Source organism: Patagioenas fasciata, chromosome 6, assembly GCF_037038585.1.
Source record: "Patagioenas fasciata isolate bPatFas1 chromosome 6, bPatFas1.hap1, whole genome shotgun sequence".
In the NCBI taxonomy this organism is placed as follows: Eukaryota; Metazoa; Chordata; class Aves; order Columbiformes; family Columbidae; genus Patagioenas; species Patagioenas fasciata.
The window spans coordinates 12,635,492-12,659,312 of NC_092525.1; the positions used below are offsets into that span (position 1 = coordinate 12,635,492).

General features: G+C 48.1%; 1 protein-coding gene across 7 annotated transcripts in view; it reads right to left on the reverse strand.

The window, feature by feature from the left end:
• SZT2 (SZT2 subunit of KICSTOR complex) overlaps positions 1–23,821 on the reverse strand; it is a 56,483-nt gene that overhangs the window by 26,042 nt on the left and 6,620 nt on the right. For all 7 annotated transcript variants that reach the window (XR_011739664.1, XM_071809943.1, XM_065842032.2 and 4 more), the window contains exons 8-33: positions 23,453–23,663; positions 22,074–22,244; positions 16,579–16,810; positions 15,787–15,916; positions 14,427–14,569; positions 13,627–13,779; positions 13,158–13,272; positions 10,412–10,617; positions 9,783–10,007; positions 9,274–9,352; positions 8,814–8,911; positions 8,429–8,597; positions 7,816–7,930; positions 7,092–7,205; positions 6,393–6,590; positions 6,161–6,273; positions 5,694–5,835; positions 5,025–5,189; positions 4,125–4,329; positions 3,796–3,908; positions 3,067–3,325; positions 1,515–1,680; positions 1,340–1,432; positions 1,078–1,159; positions 658–939; positions 155–293 (exon numbers count right to left, since the gene is read on the reverse strand). Coding sequence is in view for 6 of the 7 variants with exons in the window: in XM_071809943.1 (XP_071666044.1) it covers positions 155–293; positions 658–939; positions 1,078–1,159; positions 1,340–1,432; positions 1,515–1,680; positions 3,067–3,325; positions 3,796–3,908; positions 4,125–4,329; positions 5,025–5,189; positions 5,694–5,835; positions 6,161–6,273; positions 6,393–6,590; positions 7,092–7,205; positions 7,816–7,930; positions 8,429–8,597; positions 8,814–8,911; positions 9,274–9,352; positions 9,783–10,007; positions 10,412–10,617; positions 13,158–13,272; positions 13,627–13,779; positions 14,427–14,569; positions 15,787–15,916; positions 16,579–16,810; positions 22,074–22,244; positions 23,453–23,663 (4,118 nt within the window). In the remaining variant the exon portion in view is untranslated. The remainder of the gene's footprint in view (positions 1–154; positions 294–657; positions 940–1,077; positions 1,160–1,339; positions 1,433–1,514; positions 1,681–3,066; positions 3,326–3,795; positions 3,909–4,124; positions 4,330–5,024; positions 5,190–5,693; positions 5,836–6,160; positions 6,274–6,392; positions 6,591–7,091; positions 7,206–7,815; positions 7,931–8,428; positions 8,598–8,813; positions 8,912–9,273; positions 9,353–9,782; positions 10,008–10,411; positions 10,618–13,157; positions 13,273–13,626; positions 13,780–14,426; positions 14,570–15,786; positions 15,917–16,578; positions 16,811–22,073; positions 22,245–23,452; positions 23,664–23,821) is intronic.

Consider the following 23,821-nt stretch of genomic DNA (forward strand, 5'->3'; position numbering starts at 1 on the left):
CCTAGAGAGGGAAAAGGGATCTCCAGAAAAGGTGAGCCCACCTTGGAAAAAAATCTTGGTTTTCTTAGGGCTGTAGGAGGCTCTGTGAGAAGGAGAAGGAGGCTGGGAAGGGCAGGCAGAGTGTGGGTGAGTGACTGGGCCTCTTTCCACCTACCTGTTGTGGAGAATGTCTGCGTTCACAACTTCTATCTCCAGGGGCAATGTCAGCACGAAGATGTCCAGGGTCACACAGAGGTCTCCCAAGTCAATGGTGTTCAAGCCCTGGCAGCTTTCCAGGCAGCCCAGAACTTCCCCTGAGCAGAGATCACAGACAAAGGGAATCAAGCAACTAACAGCTCTGCTTAGACACATACGCAGCCTGGTGGCGAGCAGAGAGACTGCAAGAGGTGGCTGTTCCACACAACTGGACAGACTCAAGAAGGCCACCATCTTCCATGATGTTTTTGACCTTCCACAACCAATCCCACAGTAAGTGTGAGACCTAGTGAAAAAGCCCTTGTCTGATGCTGGGAGACCCTGGGGGCTCCGTTAAGGGTGGGTTGGTCCAGAAGGACTGCTGTTTAGGACACAGCAAGTTTGTTCCAGTGGCTCCTCACCCAGCAGGGACCTGACAGAGGCCGTACTATCCTTTAACCTCACTGCAAGGCTTGCTCTTACCTAGACAAGTTGGCAAGGACTGCACGGGCATGGAGCTGTGCTGGCTACGCAGCTTCACTGAGCAGGTGAGGTGTACAAAGAGTGGCGGCATCTCCTGCTCCAAAAACTCCTGTTCATTGAGCGAGTCCCCTCCCAGCACACTGAAGGAGTCATCATCCTGGTTCACCGTGTTGGAGTCCGAGAGGGAATCTGTATCAGGGAACTCGTGCTCCAGCTTCTCACGATACTCCACCTCCAGCTCTGGGTCACTCTCTGTGGCAATGCAGCACCCAGACACAGTTCCTGTTGAAAAAGGTTCCCTGTTAGCAAACCAGGCCCACATCTCCAGAGACCCCACCAGACACAGTCACGCTCTGAAAGGCATCACCACAGTAAGACTACAGACATGTTCTTGTCCAGGACAAAGCAAGCAAATGTTACCTTCTTCAGCTGCCAGCTCTGCTTCTGATCCCTCCATGTCCTCACTGCCTTTCCTGTCTGCCTGATCCCGAGATGCCTCTTCCTGAGATGGAGAGAAGGGCAGATACTAGAACCAAGCCAGGCAGCGAAGCAGACTCTCAATGGGCACTTCAGGGGCTCAGTCTATCCATGGGTCTGCCAGCCCCAAATCCAGACCTGACACCAAGGAAAGCTGCTTCCCTCCACAAAGACCAGGAGACTGCCAGAGCAGCACCATGCCTACCTCTTTCTTAGCTGATGGTGGGCAATAGAAGAAATAGTGAGGATTTGATGGCACTGGCTTGAAATGTAAACTTCCAATTTCCAGGAATTTTTCCTGAAAGAGAAATACCAAATATGGAACAGATGTTCAATTCTACCCTCCTGCAGGATCCAAGCCAAGCTCCCATGTTCCTCACCTGGATAATTTTATGCAAGTCAGGGTGTGCTTGGCAGGGCTGTCCAATTTCCAGCAGTGAGAGGGGAAACTCTGAACAGCAGCTGGTGCCCATACTGCTCTTTGGCTCCTCTGTGGGGCTCGCGATATTACGGGAGTCCTGCTCGCTGTAGTCCTCCATTTCCGCGCTGACAGGATTGTGGACAGGTCAGACAAGCAAATCGAGGAGTAGTTATATGTATTATCTACTCTGCAAGCACGCCACCTCACAGCTCCCCAAACCTCATCTGTGTAAACACAACGTGACTTACACAGCTCCCACCCCCACAGCCCCAGAAACCCTCCTGCCACCCACTAACCCTGATAAACACTCTGGCTGTCTGAAGCCAGGCCAGAGGCAGTTTAACCACGCTGATCCTGTGGCCATGTACTTTACACCACATTACACACCCTCCCTGGGAAAGAGAAACACGTGGCTGAGTACAGGGACAGACCTGGCACAATCTGAGCACCCAGTCCAGGGCACCTCCCAGCAAGCACAACCATCCCAGCACACCCCGTGTCTTGGCAGCACAGACCAGAGCATGAAGCTCAGGCCTGTGCTCACTCAGCTCCATGACAGAATCAGTTCCTAAAGCTCAGAAAAAGCAATCTGGGGAGCAGGATGTTAGTCGATCAAAAGTACTCCCCAGGTAATTGAATTAGCAATACAGATGGCAGATCTGGATGCAATGTGTCACAAGCTGTATGTCCTTCAGTAATGTTTACACAATGTGCATTGAGATAGGTGATTCATAATATCTTATAAACAAAAAATTTCTCACAGTTTTTCTCTGGGAAAACAGAACTTGAAGTCCAAACACTGAGTGTTGTTCAAAACCACAGCCTCATCTCAATGACTTACAGTATAAGAACTAGGATTTGGGATCCCCAACAAATGCTACTGAAATCACATAAAGAAAGTGAGAACAGCCAAGTGCAAACAGACGACGGAGGACCTAAAAAGGGTGCTTCTTCTACAGACACTAACACCTTCACAGCACAACACCTTTTCCCCTCCTTAAGTTTCCAGAGGCAATACAAACCTCAGAAATACTCTAAGAAAGAACAGAAGTTTTGCACTAAGCCCATTCCAATTCTGTCTTGATGAATTGTGAATTTTTTCCAGAGATTTAGTTTTTAAAAATGTCAATTTATTCATTAGAAAAAAATAATAAACCTGTCATTTTCACCAGAGTTAACATCAAATTCAAATGAGTCAGGCAGAAGGAGATGCATAATTTCTCCAGAAGCAAGTCTCAGAGCTGCAGACAAACTGCCCTCCAGCTAAGGCCAGATGGGACAGCAATAAGCTAAGACTACAAAAGAAAGTGAAAGGATGGATGTCACCAGAGATTATAAAAACAGAGAAGGTCCTGGTGGGCACCATACCAGGTGGGTATCCCACTGGAAATATCTCTGATTCTGTTAGACCCTGTCCTACAACATTCCTTCTAGCAGGTAGAAGATGCTTGAATAAAGATCTGTCCTGGCCCAATGCTAAGAACAGAAGCAAGATCGAGGTGGACCCCTACCTTGATTCAGAGACCAAGACACCACATTCCCTAGAGTTCTGCTCCTCTTCTTGCTCTATGCTGCCCACTTGGAAGCTGGCTGTCTTGGAGTGTGTATGGAAATGTTGGTGGTTCTCTCGGAACGAGCGGACATGGCTGCACACCGTCAGCAGGAAGTTGGTGATATCGATCTCTTGGAGTAGCTCCTCACAGTAGTCCATGGCTGTAAGTAGATCCTGGGAGCTGATGCTGTGTGACTGCTGAAGGCTCTTGAACAGCCCTACAGATCAAACACAGTGCTTGAGAACCCGACCACAAAGATGCGAGGCCATGGGAGTCAGCCAGTAGCCACATACAGCTTTTCAGCATGTCCCAACACAGCGGCTGCAGTCAGCACAGGTGCTGGGAAAAAAGACTCAACCACCAAGACGCCTCATGCTACAGGTTAGCCTGGGCTTGAGTCACGCCAGAGTGGCCTAGGGATCTGCCACCCTGAAAGCGGGAGGAAAAAGTCAAAGAAGGGACGCCCGCTCCACAGCACTGCATAGGTCCAGGAACAGGCTATGCAAGGCCCAGAGGGAAAGTGCAGAGACATCTTTAAATCTCTCCTGGTGGGAGATCTGTCCCACAGCTCCTCCCTTTGCTCAGTGCAAGATTACATGTAAAATGTGACATTGCATTCTTAAAAGAAGATCCAGGGTCCAGCCCCAACCACAACCCTGTCCCAGCTCCCATCACATCACTCCTCACCTTTCACATAGCACTGGTGGGAATGCTCCTGCAGCAGCGTGCAGTAACCCACCAGCTCCTTATGCTTGTGGTCCAGCCAAGCAGCAGTGGGAGGACGTTCCAGAGACTGGGACCTGGAAAAGAGGAAAAGCAGCCTTCAGCACCATTGAAGCATGTTTTAGACCATAAACATCTCTGGCACCAGTAAAGCAAGGCCCTAGGGCACACACAGGCTCTGGCTGCTGTAAGGCAGAGGACCAAGCCAAGAGAATAAGGCAGGGCTGAAGCCAGCCTCTTGTCAAGATAACTCCTCAGTTTCCTCTCCAGGAATCAAGTACGGTTGTTATTACCTGAAAAAGATGTCCCGGGGAGGACGGTGTGCCCGTGGGCTGACAAGCTGCTCTCGTAACAGCTCCAAAGAGCAGCTGTAGATGTAAATGGGGCAGCGAAATCGGCGGCACTCGCCTAGCTCAGACTGCGAGTTCTGGTGACAGAAGGAGATATGTACATCTCTCCGTGAGGGGCCACCCTGTTCTCCAGGGTCACGGCTCACTTCTGCAAAAGAAACAAACCTGAGACAAGGGCCTTCAGCGGGCTCCTTGTTCCTCGTCTGCAAGCTCATAGCCCTCACAGCAGCACCCACGAGTACTTATCAGTTTTACAAGCTTCTCTCCCCTCAAACCTCAGGGGCCATTCTCCTCATTCAGAACCCAACCACTTGACCCAGTGCTTTGGCCACTCAGATCTCCTCCTTGGGCAGCTATGATGGTTCACTACCACCTTCTGCAGCAGCACAACCCTCCACCCTCATTGCAGGCCTGGCTGACTGCATCAGGGGCTGTGCAATTAAATGCTCTATACTGCAGGACCTGTGGCCTTCTCCCTAAGACAATGTCCTGCTGGTAGTGCCAGGCTGGATCATGACACAAGAGTCAGCAACTTACCAGTGCAGCCCAGTACAGTCATTCCTAGCAGCTTCTATGTACCTGCAGCCTTCTTGGCCACAGGGAGGCAGCCTTAGGCTGTGGGCACTCAGCTCCCATTACATTCCCTCGCCCACCATGAAAAATGTGAAAGCTGGTTGAGGCTTCGCTATGCCCTTTGTCCTCACTCTGGCTCTGCTGACTGCCAGGCAGGAGCTGACAGGCTCTAGCAGCCTGTTATTCCTTCTGTCTCAATCTGTCCAGCAGTGTGCTCAGGTATAGCAAGGATACTAATACTTCAGCAAGGTGCTGTCCTGAGGGCAGTACCGTGGGCTGGTGTTATGCTGAGGGTAGGTAATGGCACTGCAGCATCCCCTTCTTCAGCCTCAGCTCTGACTCGTTCCGCACTGACAGGTCCCAGAGGGTCCTCTCCAGATCGACTCTCATCTTTTGGAGGTTTGTCCAACCCACAAGCCATCAGCTTCTGTACATCTGGAAGAAAAACTAAAATCACCCTCTGTCCAATGAGCACAGTTTAACTCCTCCATCTACATTCCCAAGAGGGCAGATGTCCCTGGAACCTCTTTGTGTGTGGGAGTAGCTCCACAGAGTGCTTCCAGCTGGGCCTAGCAGCCTTCACCAGAAGCTCAGTAGAAGACAGATCAGTGCCAATGCCCAGAAACAGGGACTCTCCCACAGACTATCCCATTACCATTCTCCTTAATTAATTAACAACCCTATTGGGAAAACAGTCCAATGGTTGCAGCCAGCCACATCCCCTGCCTGAAAACACTATGTGGGCAGCACACGTCCAAGAAGAGAAGAGAAAGACATTCAGCACTTCACACTACTCTGTTCCTGGCCGTACGGTGCAAAAAGACTGGGTCTAGACTCCATTGTTCAATTTTCCCTCCATCCTACCAGAGCTGAATCTGCTTTTGCTGTTTTCCTGAGGAGGTGCTACCTCATCTTGCTCCCCACAACAGGCGGCCTCACCTGAGAAGGTGGCTGGCAGGAAGGTCAGGAACACATGCTGCGGGTTGACCAGCTTGGCATAACATCGCCATTGCGGGGGAAAGGGCCCCATCGTGTCACTCAGGGTCATATCATCCTCAGGCAGCTCTGTGTTGCCGAGGCTCTGATGGAAGAGCAGAGGCTGGATAAGCTCAGAGCACATCGCACAGGCCTACCCTGAGGCAGGTAGCAACCATGCTGAAATCACCCTGACCACCCCCTGCACCATTCTAAGAGCAGCTGCTGTAGAAGGCTAGACCCACAGCAAGTGCAACTATCCACACACCAACAAGATTCCTTGACTTCAGCCACAGGCTACAGCTTAAGCTGTTGCCAAGCATGGGGAAAACACCAGCCTTTCAATCTGTTCTCAACCCTCCTGCTAACTTTCCTGCCCTTCAACAGCTGCCACCTTGCCTTCAGAGAGGGCTCGGGAGGAGGACCAGTACCTGCAGAGTACTTGTGGAGCCAGTCATATCCCTGGTGCCATTGCTGCCAACAAGATGATAGGATGCAGAAGCATCCTGCTGCTCCAGGGTGCCAGCAGCTTTCAGGGTTTCTTCTGAAACAGAGCACAGAGAAACCAACCTGAGAAACACCAACCAAGGAAGAGACTTGAAAGCAAGACTTCCAAAACCCCCCACCTCCCAATGTCACTGCTGCTACGCTCCTGGCCACTACCTTTGATCACAGGGAGTGTGAAGGGAGGTTGATGGCCATCACGATCCCGTTGCAGAACTTGCTCCATGAAAGCCACATGATCAGCATCAGCCATGGGTATCTCCCGGTCACTGAGATCATGCTGCAGGCAGCCATGGAAGAGGTTTAGTAGCATTTCATTGGGCACAAACGCAGAGTCCTTGGTCACCTCCTCATTGTCTGCTCCAAAACAGAACCATGGCAGCTTCAGAGACAGAATATCCACAGCTACCACCTGCACAGTTCCCCAAAAGACAGCCCTTTACTAAGTGGCACTTTCACACAGCCAGGCATTTCCCACAGCACCTCTGTAAGGCTGACTTGGAGAGTGCTGAGGAACCTCTGGTCTTCCAGCATCATTAGGTACCCTACAATGACTCACTCTGCTACTGTAACTGTTCTGGAGATGTTTGGGGCTAAAGACAAAAAGCCACCAGCACAGAGTGACAGTCTAGGTTTAATGTTTTTGAAAGCAACTCTTCCAGAACTATAATTCCATGAAAGACAGCAATATTCCTGCACAGCTTTGGGGCTGCAGAGATGGGAAGAACAGCATTGAGCTACTGAAAGAGGCATGGCAGCTCTCAGAAGCCTGCTGCCCAGGGAGACAAGCACACAGAGCAAGGTGCCCACATCCATGGAATTAGGAGAAGAGGAGGCAGACGGTGAAGTGGCACCTACCTTTTGTCAGCATTAGGAAGAACATTTCAACCTGCTGGCATCTGGGCAACAGCTTCATGAGGTTGAACTGGAATGGGACCTCATGTACTCGAAAACCAGCCCCCATGTCTGGATCTGCAATAAGAACTGGGAATGTAACACATCTGTGGGCACCACATGGCCCTGCTTGCCAGGTCACCTCCGTGTGCACAGTGCCAGCCCTGAACATAGTGAGGGCAGCACAACTGAAGGTAACACAGCAACACTGCCCAAGTCCCCGTGCTCAGGAGGACAGAGCAATACAAAAGAATGAACGCGGGGAGAGTGCAAAGCCCACCGGAGGCTGCAGCAGGTGGTAAGCTGCCTACAGAGAGGCACTGTACTGGAAGAGTCCTCGGGGCTTATCGCCGTGTTCACATAAGGAGGCCCTCTCATAGAATTACAGAATGGTTGAGGTTGGGGAAGTACCTCTGCAGGTCACCTGGTCCACCCCTCTGCTCAAGTAAGGTCACCTAATCACCCTTCCAGCCTGGGCAGAAAGCCTCAATGCTTTTTTGACCTTCCCAGAATGAAGCCATGTCTCTGGCACGAGCACAATAAAGTGACCCACAGCCATCAAAGTCAAGAAAGTCATTGTCAAAATACCTGTTTCACCATCCAGAAACTTCTAATGGGCCCCGAGACATTCAGGGTCTTGCTGTCTCTTGCTCCATCAAATGTGCTCAGATGTATATGCTGGACTCACCTTCAGAAGCTTTGGTGTCTGAAGGAGGGCAGACCCAGTCCTTGTTCTGGCACAACTGGCTGATGTACTCGAAGGTCAGCACAGTGGCAATGCATGCAAGGTCCCGGGGATAGAGCTGCAATAAGCAGTCAAGGCTCAGCTGCGTGCAGCAGAATTATTACCCCCAAATGCAAGAGAAAACAGTCTAAAAGCAAGGGGAGGAAACACCCATAATCCCATCCCCTGACTTGCCCTACTCTGTCATTGTTCCCTCCTTCTCCACTAGCCCTTCAGCCTCTTTTTGCCTTGTTCAGGAGGTGCATGGGCAGCACTGCCTGCAATCACTGCTCTGGTCCAGCTCTCTCCCCCTCCAATGGAAAAAGCTCTTGACAAGTAATTTGTATTTTCCCACCTATCCCAGAGCAGCATTGCATCCACCGTCTTGCAATCCAGAAAACATTTCTGTCCAGAAGCCCAGTTCTTCTTTTAGAAATCTCAGACTCTTTAGTTAACAGCATTCCCTTCTCTTCTGGCCCTCAATAATTCACCTGCATTGCTTGTTGTGGTGCACATGCAAAATAACCCCTTCTCCTTCCGCGAAAGAGCCCATGTCCCTACCCCTTCAGGAACTCACCGCTTTAGGTATTTTCTGGTAGGGCAAGCCATGGAGGTGCTTCCAGTTCTCAGCAGTACTGTGGACAAGGCCGCTCTGTGGCTCTACCCAGCACTCTGTGACCAGGTTCAGTTCTGTGTCCACTTCAATGGCCTCTACCTCTGTATCATTGTCATCATCTGTGGAAAAGCTGGAGGAAAGACATAAGGCAAGTCCTGCAAGATGGCCCAGAGCCAGTAGCTCCTTGCAGAGCCATGAGAGCAGCCACACAAACCAAGGCAAAGCCTCAGCTAACTGGTGATCAATCCACGACAGCCAGTTGTTTGTACTAGGCGACACGGGACTCCTTCATTTCCACACTGCCCACAACTCTGCTGACAGCCCTCCCTGGGAGAAACAGCCTCACCTGTCCTTGGTGGAGGTGGAGTGTGGCGGGAAGAGGATGTACTGGACAACACAGGTGTGCTTCTCCCTGCCGCTGCTGCTCTCACTTGAGCTGTCAATCTGGAGGGGAGACACTGCATGAGCCTGGCCAGCAGCAACAGCCCACGCTTACACAGTGCCCCCCCCAAACACAGTCCCATTGCCCAGCTCCACTAGAAGTGGTGGTGAGAGGGAGCCCACCCCAGCCCAAACAACTCCTCCAGCACAGCATGTCCCTGCCAGCAAAGCAGCTCTGTAACTGCAGACGAAGACAGGAAAATGCCCAATCCACAAGCTCCTGTACTTCAGGGGAGAAGGCAGGTCTCCCACTACATGACAAGGTTGTGTGCTAGAAGTGGATGGGAAATCCCATCACAGGAAGGTGAATCCACCTCAGAAGAAGCAACGAAGGATTGTGTCTACACTGCAGCATCCATGCTCACCTGTATGGGCAGCTCCAGCACCATATTGATAATTCCATCCCCACTGGAGGCAAAGTGGAAACCCTCTGACAGACGAACCCTGGCAACAGAGAGTCAGTCGGACATGGAAGGCTTTTCTACCCATACTGCAAGCCTTACATACAATAATGACTGTACCCTTCACCCCATAACACCTTCCTTCCCAAGACAAGGAGATATCCAAAGACAACAGGTAGATGTAACACTTTGCATAGGACAGCCTGTCTGAAGATCAGCAAACTCCAGGCACAGTAACGCCTTTTGCGCTTTTGTATGTTTTCCAGGACTCTCCTTCCTCTCAACTGCAGCTGCAGAACTTGGTAAAGCACTGGCCCAAGCACCTGTAGAAGCTGTGTGCAGGATCAAAACCCTCTGCACAGCAGCTTCAACTGTTACCCATAACAAGGCCTCAGATCCACCCTGCTTACCCTGCTTTCCCTGCATCCCCAGGACCAGCTGGAGGTGCCACCCTGTTCAGGTGTGTGACTTACTCTGTGAGTATGGACAGAAGCTGAGCTACAGCAGTGATGGGCACGGCCGGTGCCAGCCCCGATTGGACACTCCAGATCCAACGCTGGTGATAGAAGTAGCGGGACAGCGAGGCCAGGGTGGAAGAGGCAGTACGGTTGGCCACCATAGTGAGCGGGCCAGACACTGGGGGGTGTTCCAGGTTGAGAATGAAGGGGGCTCGATAGTCAGAAGGCAGCTTCTCATACCTAGAAGGCAGAAGTGCGGCTCACTGAGGGGGAAAGCAAGCTGTGCTCAGGGCCAGAGCTGTCTGGATTCACAGCCTGCTTGCTGGACCCAGGATAGAGCCCTCCAGTAGCAGAACATGGCAAGCCCAGCACAGGATCCTGCTCAGACAGTGCTAACTTAATTTACTTCTGCATCATAACATTTAAGAGTAACAAATCTGCCTGTCCAACAAGACTCCCTGCTGAAAGTCACAGCCCTCCCAGATGACAGCTGCCATTCCCAGCCACGCAACCCAAACCCACCCCAACAAGCACCAGCTTCACGGCACTCACATCCTGCAAGTGGCAGCACCACCCACAAAGCCTTCTCTCTCCCACTTCCCAGGGCAGGAGGCTGTTCTGGTGGCCCAGATCTCCATCACTACCTGATGAGTAGCTTCTCCAAGGGTTTGTGCAGCACAACAAGGCAAGGTCTGTCTGAGAGGGCTGATGGGGCCCCAGCCACAGGTGGAGACTTGGAGGGAGAACTACTGCCAAACATTTTCCTCTTTGCTTTTGGAGTTGCCTCCTTGCTCTGGACCCTGTGGGGAAAGCGCAGCTGCAAGATTCGGTCCCGTAACTCCTCCACTATCTGTCATGGCAAAAGCAAAAGGTAAACGTGACCACCTTTGTCTGGAGACATAAGGTACTCAAAATAAGCTTCCAGAACAAGACCTTGACTAAAAGGAGTAGAACACTCCTTAAACATACAGATGAGCAGGAGTTAAAGGCTATTTTACTTCTGAGGCACTAGTAAGACCAAGACCAAGATGACACAAGACTCTTACATCCACACTTTAACAGCTATTAATATTTTTAAAAGCAATGGAAAGGTCCAAAAAACAAACAAAGATGATTTCAAGGATGAAGAAATCGCCTTCCATAACTTTCAAATTAATTGCATGCCACCTCCTCCACAGAAGCAGTCTGAGTACCCACCCTCATTCCTCCCCTCTTCAACAGCCTACAGTTAGTGTAAACTAGTAAATATAAGACAGACTGTTCCCACAGCTGATGTGTTTCCCCACTATCACATTCATGTGTCAAATTTTTATGGTAAAAGCTTTTAAGAGCTTAGGTTATTTTTTAGGTTAATCTTTACCCAGATACTTTTAAACCAATTTCCCAATTACTCTTTGTAGCTTTTAGCCGTCCTGAATATAGTTCTACCCACACCAGCATCTGATCCTCACAATGCCTCAGTGTTTTCTTTGAAATTCCATAGTTAGGTTTCTTTTCATGATCTTTGTTCAACTCGTTTTCATTTCCATCACCATTGTAGGTAAACAAGAGAACGGCAGCTCTCCATCTCCCTCAACACTAATTATTTCAGCAACTTTCCCCATCATTACTATGCTCTTTTCAAGGAAAGAAGTGCCCCCAAACCCAAACGTGAAGCAGAGCTCTTTTCTGCACTGTGATGCCACTGGGGTCCCCTTTGTGGTTTCATACTGATAATACAGAATAGCTGATGTTGTTTGAGCACCTAAATCCAAGGTGCATTATTTGGCAGTGATCAATACTGGCTTTCAGCCACCATTGTGCTGCTTAGGTGCCCACTAAGCACACAGGTTGAAAGGGCAGAAAAAACCAAACAGCCTTGTGCCACCTGCAGATTTTCCCTCACTACCTCGCCACCTCCCTGCAGATGAGTTCTCTACCCTTTGACTAGTGAAAAGATTGAGAAAACCACAAACAGCTTCTGCTTTGATTTGAGTTTCCTTGCCTTGTTTCCCAAGACAGTTTCTAACACCCCATTTCTGCTCCAGTTCTATAGCAGGACCCTATACGGGAGTCTCACCAAGAGCCTTCTGAAAGTCAGGCTGTATCAACTGTTTTGCTTCCCTTAAACACTGGGAATTTGAATAGGTCAACACAAAAAACCTTAAACAAGGCAGGCTGAGTTCTACTGCCATCCTCCACACTGGGTAGCTAATCAGCCCTATGGCAGGCAAAAAGAAACCAAACCAAAACATTGTGCATGACTAAATACAGTTTCTGGTGCAACGATCTGAAGCTTGCCCAGAGCTGCAGGGTATGCTGCCCGTCTCACCTCTTCTTCATGAGACAGGTATTAACTTACACCTGTTAGAGGAAACTCCTTCATAAAAGCCCTCATTTGGCATTACCGGCCCATGTGTTGGCCCAGCAACCAGTACCCAAGGCCTAGATCCCCTGAAGACATGAACAGGTAGATCCTTCAGAGTGCCAAAGCATTTAGTATAATCCAGGTTCATTATCTCAGAAGGAGATGGTCCTTCCCATGTTTGTCACCTGCTCCTCAGACTAATCTAACACTAAAACTAAGTGAGGCAAATGAGACAATTCTTTCATGAAGACAAAACATCAAGGCTTAATGATAAACCTCATGTTTACAACAAAAGGTTCATACAGCTTAATAGCAGGACAACTGTCTCATGCTTACTGTTTTACCCAGGAACACTTAAACTTGTCTCAGCCATTAGAGCTGGAGAAACAGCCCAGGCAGGAACCTCACCTTCCACATCTGACTAGGGTAGCCCGCTTCTTGTGATACAAAGAGGTTATTAAAAGTCTATCCAGCAGAATTGCATCTCTTTAGAACATTGTTTGGGTATTAAATATTTTCTCTCCCTGTATTGCTCATATGGGGCATTGTTCACATTTTAACTCTAACTCCTCCTTGCCCAAATGATATGATATACATATACAATTCATCACCTACTGAAGCAGACAGCCTAAGAAATGTGTAGCACATCCATCACAGAGGTTCTTACAGATGAGTCAGACAAGTATCTACTGCTCCTGACACATGGTATCAGCTGTGGTTTGGTCTCGAGGATAGACTAGCTAAACCTTTGAGTCATTTAAAGTCCCACACTTGAATGAAGCAGTGGGAAAAACATGCAGGTGATCAGCTATTCTATTGATCATCAAGTGTTTGGGTTTAGATCTTTCATAGACTTAACACTGAAAGCTTTGTCCCAACTGTCCGTTTTTGTTACAATAACTTCACACCCACCTAAACCTTAACATAGTAGTTAGTTGTTAGAAGATATCTGCCCACAGTGTTGCCTGCAATCTACCCACCACTTCTACATCCAGAACTTCTTGCTCTGCTCCTACCCCAGGAAGCAGCCAGGCAGCTCTCACCTTGTTCCTGGCCTGGGCAGGTGTGCCAATGGGGAACCCCAGCCGGAGAACCATGCAGGGAGCTTTGGAGATGATCCGCACCACATAAAACGAGGTAGGTGTGGGATCTTCAGAGCTAAGGGAGGAGGGATTAAGACAGGGCTGAAATAGCATGATCTTGCTGCTCTGTCATGTCAGACCAAGCAGAGGCCTGCTCTCCAGAGAGCTCAACAGCCCACACAACTTGGCAGCACCACGCATCAGTTCTAGCACGCACAAACCCCGCAGCTGGCTTCCCTGTCCCTCTTGGCTGCACCTGGAACCCAGTGGCAGCAGTTCAGAATACGCAGAGTTTCATATGTGCTTGTTGTGCTCTTATCCCCTCCTCTAGACATCTGCTTCTAGCCCATCGCGGCGTACTGGTCTAACTGGATCTCTGGTCTGGCCATATGCCCGATTGCCCACATGGGACTGCTTCAGAGCCACTCACCCATGTATCAGTTTGACGTAAGAGTAGCCCTCCACCAGCACAAAGCTGCTCCAGTCCCGCAGCAAGGAGGTGAGCGCCGAGTGAGAGATGCGGCACTGGATGGTGCTGTAGCGGCCGTTGTTGCCCGGCGTGTGCAGGTGTTTGGGCACAGGCCTGCAGGGTGTGGCAGAAAGTAATTTTAGAACCACGGTTTCTCTTCTTTCCCCAAAGAGACTTTGCTACATCCATTCCAACCCATCCTCTGACTGGTACATCAGCTTTATTCCTCCAAAGCAGCCCATTCCCAAGCACCTCCACCGCCTGTGCCTGAAGGCAAGAGTTACACTCCCTGAAAGCACAGGGATTCTGCTCTTCACCTTGCAGAGAACACACCCTTGTATTGTTTCTACCTCCCTCCATTCAATATATGGCTAATATTCACATCACTCTGCAAATAGGACCAGCCCCAGCAAAGCAATGCTTTTGGGGAAGACGTTTTCCAGCAGCAAATGAAAACATGTGGGATAGTACCAACTGAATGGCCCAAACCCCCTGCAGTCAGGAAATCCAAACCCAAGAGTGACTTGAGAAACTACATATGCTTCTGAGAACAGCCCCCCCTAGACAAAGATGACTCCCCAACCCACAGTCGCTCTCAGATAAATGAGCCTTCACCATCCACCAGGTGCCACCAGCAAGACCCTTCCCTTGGCCACAGGCACTGCCAAGACAGCTGCAACCCTGCTGGGCTGAACTGGACACCCTGTTCTCCCAGGCTGGCCCACAGTGTGCCCGTGAGCTCAGCCCTGCTGGTTACATACGTGTCATGCTCCAGGAGGAGGACTATACGGTGCATGTGTAGCCACCTCTGCCAGAAGTTGGCATCCATGGAAAGAATAGGCTTCCAGTAGGAGGCAAACTGGGAATGGCTCGAGTCAGACCCACTGTGCTGCAGGGATAGCACCTGAGAAAAGGACAGGGCAATATTCAGCAAGAAACTCTCTGGTTCCATCCCAGAAAGATCAGGAATGTCTCTGGTCGCTGAGCTGTGGAGGCCTAGAAGAGAAGGAACATCCCTGGCTTTTGGTAACTGCCTCTCAGCAGAATAACTGTGTTCACGCTGAAACAGGCAGTACAATGTAAGCAAAAGTAAATTAGGTTCCTGAAATGTCAAGTTAATTAGGAATTTAGCTACTTAGCATCAATTAAATAACCGTGGAAAAGACAGCATATGTAATGGTGTGCTTTCTGATTGAGGGGGATAGATGGCTTGTGTCAGCAGAGTAATTAAACACTGAGACAACTCATCTGAGAGTGCTCATGCAAATAGGGTACCAGCAATGGGTGGCACTGGGCAACTCTAACATGCTTGTATGATAAAACCGTGATTCCACCAACTATAGCAACTCTGCTGACACACAAAGTGGTGGTTAGCTATAAGATGGGATGCTTATGATATACTATGGGTTACAAACACAGTGAAAGTTTATTGGGCAAACCTAGGAAGGACTTAAGCAATAAAATTAAAAGCATAGTTCTCTTAATTTAAAGTGTGTCTAACTTTGATCTGCTAGTCATCTTCTACCAGTGTCAAGGACACTGCTAGCAGGGCACAGATAATATGCTAGCACTTCTGCTCAGTGAGCTTCAATGAGTTCAGATTTTGCAGTGGAAACTATTAGCTCATATTTCTTTTAGTTTCTACTGTGCGGATGACATGTATCTCTCTTCCACACGAGTGCTCAGAGCAATGAGACTATTAAAAACAACTATTCAGTACGGCCTATGTCTTCACTTGACAGTGCTGAGCTACATCACCAGGGCACAAGACTGCCAGCGGGAACTCCACACCTATCAGGTATCCACTGAAAAAGCATGGCAAAAATAAGCAAGTCAGCATCCCCTCTGGTCTCCATCACTACAGGACAAGGCTTCACAGCACACTTAGGAGACATTTTGTGGGAATTAGAAGTGTAGCTACAGCAATAAAGACAGAGAGTAATGTCTCAGAGCGGGAAAAGTATGTGATGGGATATTGAGCAGGACAAAGAGGAAGAGACAAAGCCTGAGAGTTACAGAAGATTTTGACTGCCTGTTGGAACTCAGCATTCCCTGGCAAGAGACAGAATAGGCAGGATGGACAAGCTATCCCACATTAAATGGGAGAGAGTGCAAACATACCGGAGTGGTAGAGCCTGGGGGGATGTAGAAGAGGGGCACCCCGTTCTTGGTGCTCTCAGGAATGGTGAAGTGTTCTGGGACTGTGTCAAAAGACTGCAGATGAACCAACATCTGATCTGTCTGGTTGATGCTGAAAGAGAAAAGGCAGTTAGCCACAAAAGCCCATGCTCTCCCTGGTCCTGCCCCAGTCAGCCCAGTGCCTGCATACACAGCATTCCTGAGGTATTAGGAGCCCATCTACACCAACATTGCTTTCTAGAGGAATGCTGGGATTCAACACCTGATTTGCAAAGACCATGTTAAGGAAGTTCAAGTGTAACAGCCTAATATACAAGGCAGATGATATAAGTTGGGAATGAAGTGCTAGAAAAGCAATCTGCCAAACAGCAGGGAGTAACAGTCACCCTGGTCAGGAAATGGTTATAACCCACAGGCCGTTCATGCCCAGAGACATTAGGTATTGCTCCTAGAGTGACCACGCAGCACAGCTGCAAGGCTGCACCGTAAGAACAGCCCACCTCCATGGATTGGCAGTCACAGTTAAGGTTTGCATTGCACAATCAGGACTCAGGGGCAGCAATATCTTCACCATGAATCAATCTTACAGACTAGGTCACAGGCCAGTTTGAGATTTTCCTTGCCTAGACACCAGTCATACCTCTTCCTCAGAGCACATTCCTCTGGGACCCTGGGTTGGGATGGCCACCTGCAAAACCCATACCCCAGCATGCACAGGAAGGAATTTCTTGGTCACATCGGACATAGGGAACTGCTGGGGATGGTCTGGCTCACCTCTGCAAGGTGTTCCAGAACCGCCGGATGACTGTAGTGCGGTACAGGCTGGTGATAGGCTTCCGCATGGTGCAACTGATGTCGTGCAAGATGTCATAGCTTCCCTCCATCGTCACCTCTACCCATGTGCTGCGCTTTGATGGGTCCAGGGGCCAGGGCGTCACAGCTAAGTACTCTATCCTCATGTTATGCTTCCACAGCAGCACTAGTTTCACCTCCAGCTGAGACCCACCTGCATGGGAGCAGAGGAATAAGTTCAAGTGCTTGTTTGGTACACATCTGAGCTTTATCTCTGACCAGGGACTCCCAGTACTGTGAAACTGTTTGATTTCTATGAGGAAGACAAGGTAATCTAACAGCTGTTTGCTCTAGCTGAAGTCATTCTCTCTCCTTTCCAACAGAGCGAGGCTTTCCTTACGCAGTAAGCATTTGGTGAACAGTTATTTAAATGCACACATAGCATCCACACTAGAGAAGGCAACTGAAGGAGGTGCTGACATTCACAACAGGCTCTCTTCTTCACAGCTTCAAGTTCATTTCCAATAAAACTGTTGCTTAGCACAGATAAGCAGGGCCTTTAAGCTGTAAAGTTTTCTCATCTGCACTCTGCAAAATTAATCTATCCCACTGCAGAAACACGGACATTGAGACACAGTGGGCCTAGATCATAAACAACCTGGAAGGTGAGGTCCACTTCTTGAATCAAACTCCACGTTCTTCCTGCACAGACAGTATTTCATGCAATCCAGAACTTCAAACATCAAAAGCTTCTCACCATGTTTACCCTCTTCTCCTCCCAAAGTTACAAAGTTAAGAATAAACATTCACCCCTTCTTCAAACTGTACATTTTTTTTACCTTTTTCTTTAAGCGGGCCATTGCACCTCTAGCAAGATTAACACAAGCACCTGCCAGCAAGCCGCACTGAGCCAGAAGAGCAGAAAACTGTCACAGTCCTGCTGACTGTGCATATGTATTTGTACTAAAACAAGCCAGGGAAACAAATGACTTTCTATAACAGTGCCACACTGCTGTTTCAACTGCTCAGTCATCGATTCTCATGTCCAGCCTGCTCTGCAGTTTGCTGGACTTGCAACATTTGTGAGATAAGTGATTGTATGTGCTGGAAATCATCCGAACAGGTCATCAGCCTGGATTCCACGTTTCCTGCAGAGCTGCATTTGCTGCTGCCATAGGGACATCATGCCAGCCCCTTCACAGGCCAATTACACTCCATTTAAAAGCCACCTTGCCTTTTGCTCCCGTGGTCTCTGTGGGGAGGCTCCCTCAGAGTTTTCTTCCCCCATCAGTGTTTAGAAGAAACCTTCCAGAGCACATGCCAAATTCATGCTCTGTTATTCTTTTGATTAAATTGTTTTTCTTCTGAGAAGCTTCATTTCCATAACATTGACAAGGATCATGCACTAGGGGGAGAAATTCTACCCAGTTTCAGGTGTTATTGTGCAGGTTAAACCAAGCCACAGTCACCAGCAGAATATCCTTCCCCTTAACCACCCCAGACCTTCCTGCACCTCAAGAATTCATCTTCCCTGAAAGAAAGATGATCAAAGGTATATACATTATATTCCACCTGTATTTCATCTGAGGGATTACTAGGATTTTATTTAAGGTCCCTAATATTTTTAACAATGGGTGCTCTGTGTTACTACACATACAGCTGCCAGGGTTCTGCCATCTGTTGTTTCCATATGAAGATTGTCCAGTTTATCAGAAAGGCTAAATAACAATTTATAAATTTGTCTCTTTCTATATCATACTGTCACTTCACTCTTATTGCTTTAATGCTCATCCACTGCTCTTTGCACAATATTTTGGTTCTCATAACAAAGTATTTCCATTTCATCAACAGTAAACATGATAAGTAAATTCCTACATTTTCGCCTAGATCATTAATGAAAATATTTCCTACTTCCACCTGTGTTTCCATTAGTCATCCTGGTTTCACTCCTACGATCCAACACAAGCAAAACTAAAACACGGGCAAAATATTTGCTTAGTTTGAAGTCATACCTAGATGAATCTTTAGCTTGTTCTTACTGCAAATCAATCTATTTCTGGTCCTTGACTTAATAGCTAATACAAGTTTCTGCTGCTTTGATTTCTTTCATAAAGTCCAGCTCTCATTTTTAGAAAACTCACTTTGTCTGTCAGTCCCTGAGACTGAGAACAGCCCTTCTCACTGGTCAGCTTGTGCCCGGCCATTTTTGGTGCTGAACCAATTCACGGAGGAAAATGAGGTTCTGAAAAACGTCCTCCAGGCTCTCCTCAACACACACTAACACAAAATGGTCCTCCCCCTTTCTCGAGCACTTCTGCATACCTAACTAACCACAGTAGCCTTCTAAATGCCTAAATATCTGAAATCAAGTAGTGCGGGTAACCAGAGCACTTACAAATATCACAAATAACCTCTCCAGGCAACTCTGAGCACAAATCTAGCTATTTATTCTATTTTGCCTTTGGCAAAGTGAAGCAGAAAAGCGGCAGTGTCAAAGTCCACTAGTGCACTGTTTCCTCTCGCTTCACAGCCAGCTGGTTCCTTAACACCCTTTAGTTTTGCAAGTTTTGCCAAAAGCTTTTGGCAATCCGGGTTAATTAACTGTTCTTTGTCATACACTTCTCTACAGAATAGCACAGAGAAGTTCAATTAGCCAAACATGCTTTTCCTTAGCAGAGGCGGTGCTGAATGCTTCAGTGTCTTCATCTTTTATAAATTCTACTTTGTTAGTTTAAAAGTTTTCTGATCACAGCCAGAAACTCCCCAGAGCATTTAACCTTTCCAAAGTATAAGTAACATTATCTGCTACTATTCTGAAGGTTGGCATAGAAACATAGACTGTGTTTTTGATAGCTCAGACATTTCATTTTTAAACTCTTTCTTAAAAAAAACTTTATCAAAATACACAGGAAGTATTTCTGGCTCAGGGAGCCGCTGAGCTACAAAGAGATAGAGAGCGCTCAAAGTTAAGAAATAATGAGAAGGGAGATACCACGTACATTTATCCTATTCTTACTCCTCCCTCTGCACCTGCCCATAGCTATTCACCACAGAAGGGAACTCAGACCCAGGGCAGCTGCTCTTCTGCTGTCTTCTCTTGTAAAAATGGAAGATCAACCTGTTTAGCATTTCAAGGGCTAAAACGTGGCAGGAAAATACCTAGAGGAGAGAACAGGGAGTGTGGTGAACACATCGTGGTATTTCTGATACAGTCTTCCAGAGTCCTGAATTTGCTGCCTAATGGCACCCTGAGCCAGAGGCTATAGCTACACCTTTGTGTAAAAAGGTACAATGTGAATTTGCCTGATTGTTTTTTGAATGGTTCACACTTGCTACCTCTCCCAGCATTTCTCTGTAGGACTTCACAGTCACAACAGCACTTCACCATTGCTGCCAGATAAAAGAAAGGCTCTTTTTCCAGCGTTGTCCGAGCAGTAAGTGAAGTGGTGCACAGAAGGACAAAAGACACAATACTGAGCACAGCCTAAACAGGAACAGACTTGTTGGGCTGTTTCATAGACATTGTTAGACAAGGAAAGTGCAATGGACCTAATCTGCCTGGATTTAAGGGAAGCACCCCATGCCACACCTACAGGAGATTGGCAAAAGCAATCTGCAGATGTCACTAGAACACCTGCGTCAATGGGAAATCTTAACAGTTTATTACCGTTAATAGAAAATTCCCAAAACAAGAAATCGGGGATATTCCTGGAAGACCAACTTTAGAAATTATCCCACCTAATATGATTGTTAGCAACCTTCCCAAAAGAGCCGGTTTAGATCTGTTCAGTCTGTAAGAAGCATCAGGCCAAAAGAACTGCAATTCATTCCCAGCCATCGCACAGGAACAGTGAGCTGAACCCAGTGAGATGAATTTAAAGAGCACTATTATGTGATGAATACCACATTTAGGGACTACGAAACAAACAAACAAAAACAAACAATAAAACGCCCTTATGGACTCACGAGCTGGAAGCAAAAGTGTGTGAAAGATGCAGAGATTTCTGCACTAACAATGCAATGCAATCACAGAGAAGCTCATGTGATTTCTGGTCTATCAGATACGGTATTTTACTTCAGAAGCAGGGAAGTATTATCATTACTGAACAAGGCACTGATAAAAGCACATTTACAACAGTCTTACCAACTGTTTCAAGAAACAGGACATCAAACTGCAAAATGTGAACAACTGAGGAGAAAAAAAGTGTGCTGCTAAGATAAATAAACAAAACAGAAAACCTGCTCTTACAAAAGGAGGTTGAAACATTGGTTTGCTTAACCTGCCACAAGAAAGGTTACAGGGAGAGAGGCATTGTTCTTAAACACGTTTGTGCAATACCAGAGAAGAAGGATAAACTTAATTAAGGATAATAAAAATAACAGGTCTAATTGAGTCTGAGTGAGTTTAGAAAGGAAGGTAGAGAAAGAGCAAAGAAGCTCTGGGACAATCTTCCAAGCAGAGCAGTTGCGTAATGTATTTACATGGTTTTCAGGCAGACCACAGTAAATTCACAGAAAACATCACATGGCAAGTTTGGAATGATTTTGAAGTTGTACCACGGACTCTGATTTTTCTGATAAAAAACATATTGTGTGTACTAATATCCCAAACAGAACAGTTGAAGGTACTGGGTCACCATGTGTTGTACATGTTTACGCTGTGTTTTAAGAATCCCATCCTCCTGGCTTTTTGCTGGTCATTGTGAAAGGCAACAATAATTTCTTCTCTTGCGTGCAATTCATTACTTCTATTTGGATTTCCTCATCTCCCCTTCAGTTAAAGCACACAGCTGGAGAGGGAAAGTCAGGCAGGGCTTACTGGTACTCCTTGGGCTATTCATATCCCTCAAGGTCCTCAGTCAGTGGTTTGTTCTCACACTCCAGGTGCAATAATCTCTAGTGAGTCAGATGAGAGAACAGGACCACTGGCTGGTTCAGTGTTCTTCTAGTATTGGTCACGGTCCTGACTGCTTGGCATTTTCACCTAACAATGTCCTTGTTTCCCCCAGTTTCTTCCTTTGGAAGACTGTAGTTTGGAAGCATTAAATCTGTTATACCAAAGGGCTCAACTTTGCGTTAGTATTTTGGAGTGCATCTAGCAAAGGACTAGAAAGGGATGAAAAAAGGAGAAATATAAAGGAAATCCCAGAAAACTTTGCAAAACCCCGAGTTTTGCCAGTAGTTTCCGTGCAGTTATGGGGACTCATTTCCAGGATACAGAGGGTCACAGTCTGTCTGTCCCTTCCCAGGCACTTAGAGCCACAGAGGATGAGCATGGCAAGTGCACAACCGCACAACCAATACCAGACAGTTCTGCATTGGGCAATTGTTCAAGAAAACAAACTTAGAATTTGCAGAAAATGGCTCCTTCCTCCACAATACCAGTAACTCTGCTGAGATGACAGACCCTGCACTTTCCTCTAAACAGTTGAGAACAGTCCTATCCGAGCTTCCAGCCCCCAATGCAGCACAGTCACCTTTCGTGATGTTGACCTCACGGATGCTGTAGCCCTCGCGCAGCCGGACAGAGACAATGCTCACGAGGTCAGCATGCACCTCCTTCTCTGTGTGCTTCTTCCTCCTCATCGCCAGAGCAGGGTTGCTGCTTGCAGACACCAGGTGCTCATTGAACAGTCTATGCTGGGACACTGCAAACGGCACAGATGGGGGTTGTGAGGGAGCAGCTCTGCTGCCACTCGCCCTACAGTAACAGCCCTCCCAAAGTGCTCTACAAACACCGCCGGCAACACTCGCTGGCCTGAAGAACAGCACATCCTTCAGGCACCAGTTACACCCAATCCTGATTCTGCAACACAGCAAACAGGTCCACTTGTGTCGCCAAGAGGCCTGGGTGAGGGGCAGGGTGGGAAGCCAGGCCCGGGTTCCCCTGGGACAGTTTCTGTGACAAGGCACACACTGGTGTTACGTGTTTAGCCTAGACAGGCAGAAACTGCACAGCTGTTGCAAGAGTTGCACAGCAAGCTTTTGGGCTTTACCCCTTTCCCTGGAAAACCCTGAATTTCCAGGTGCTTTCTAAAAGGTATCAGGATGCAGAAGTGTTGCGTTTAAACTACTAACTCCTGAACCTTTTAACATTCAACATTTTCAAGTCCCAGGCCAACTCTCTTCAAACTTGTGACTGGATAGATCTTCTGCTACCGAGTTACAGAAAGCACAGATGGCACCAGCACATCGCCAGGGCATGAAAGGGTGGTAACTAACCTCCCCTGGCATACTCTTGGTCACTAACACTCACAAAATAAGAACAACCAAGAGAGGTATTTAGGACAGTTCTCAGGGGCCTAGTTGTTCAACCCAAACTGCCATCTGCAAACCACCCAGTTAGGACAAGCTCTCCAGAATGTCTGTATCTGCAAGCTAGCCAGCGTGCAGGAAAGGTCAAACAAGAGCTTCTTGCCCCTTCCAAGTTCCAACACAGCAAGCCTAACTGCAGTTTGCTGAGTGAAATCCACCAAAAGGGAAACAGTGCAAAATGCGACATCAGTTTTCCCCAATTCACTCAATTCCTGGAACCAGGAGGGAAGTTACAGAAGAGGCTGCATGGCCCAACATTGCCCAGAGCCTACAGGAGACAGAGCTCTGGGGGGTTCAAGATACTGTGCACCTCCAGGGCCCTCCTTCTCGCCCAGGCACAAGCATGCCTTGCTGCCTGTCAGAGAGGGCAGCATTCTTGCCAAAGCACACACACTGCTGCCTTTTCCTCGCCTTCATAATACTCAGAATGACCTGGAGGGGACAAGGGAGGGCATCAGCAGAACCAAGCCTGGGTATGTCACCCCAAAGAGAGGTGCTGTTAACATCTGTCTGCAGGAAGGAAGACATGCACACTCCTCACCGCAGTAGTATTCTGGATTCAGGGACTCGCCAGTACGCAGAAAGGAGTACAGCAGGAATGCCTTGTGATACACATTCAGATCCAGGCTCAGGGGATCCAGCTCAGGGCACGTGGAGAGGTAAGCACCAAAAGTGGCCATGGCGATGAATTTCATCAGTTCCACATTGGGAACATGGCCAAAGCTGCAATCGTAGGAGTAGACACCGCCCACCTACGGGATGGATAAAGACAATACCTCAGAGAGTACGGCACTGCTGAGGACAAGCGATAGAACCAGCCAAGGCCTTGGAGAGGCAGAAGAGTCCCCTCTGAAGGTGAACACTATTGGCAGTGACTCATCTCCTCCCCTCTTGCCAGCAGCTGCCCGCA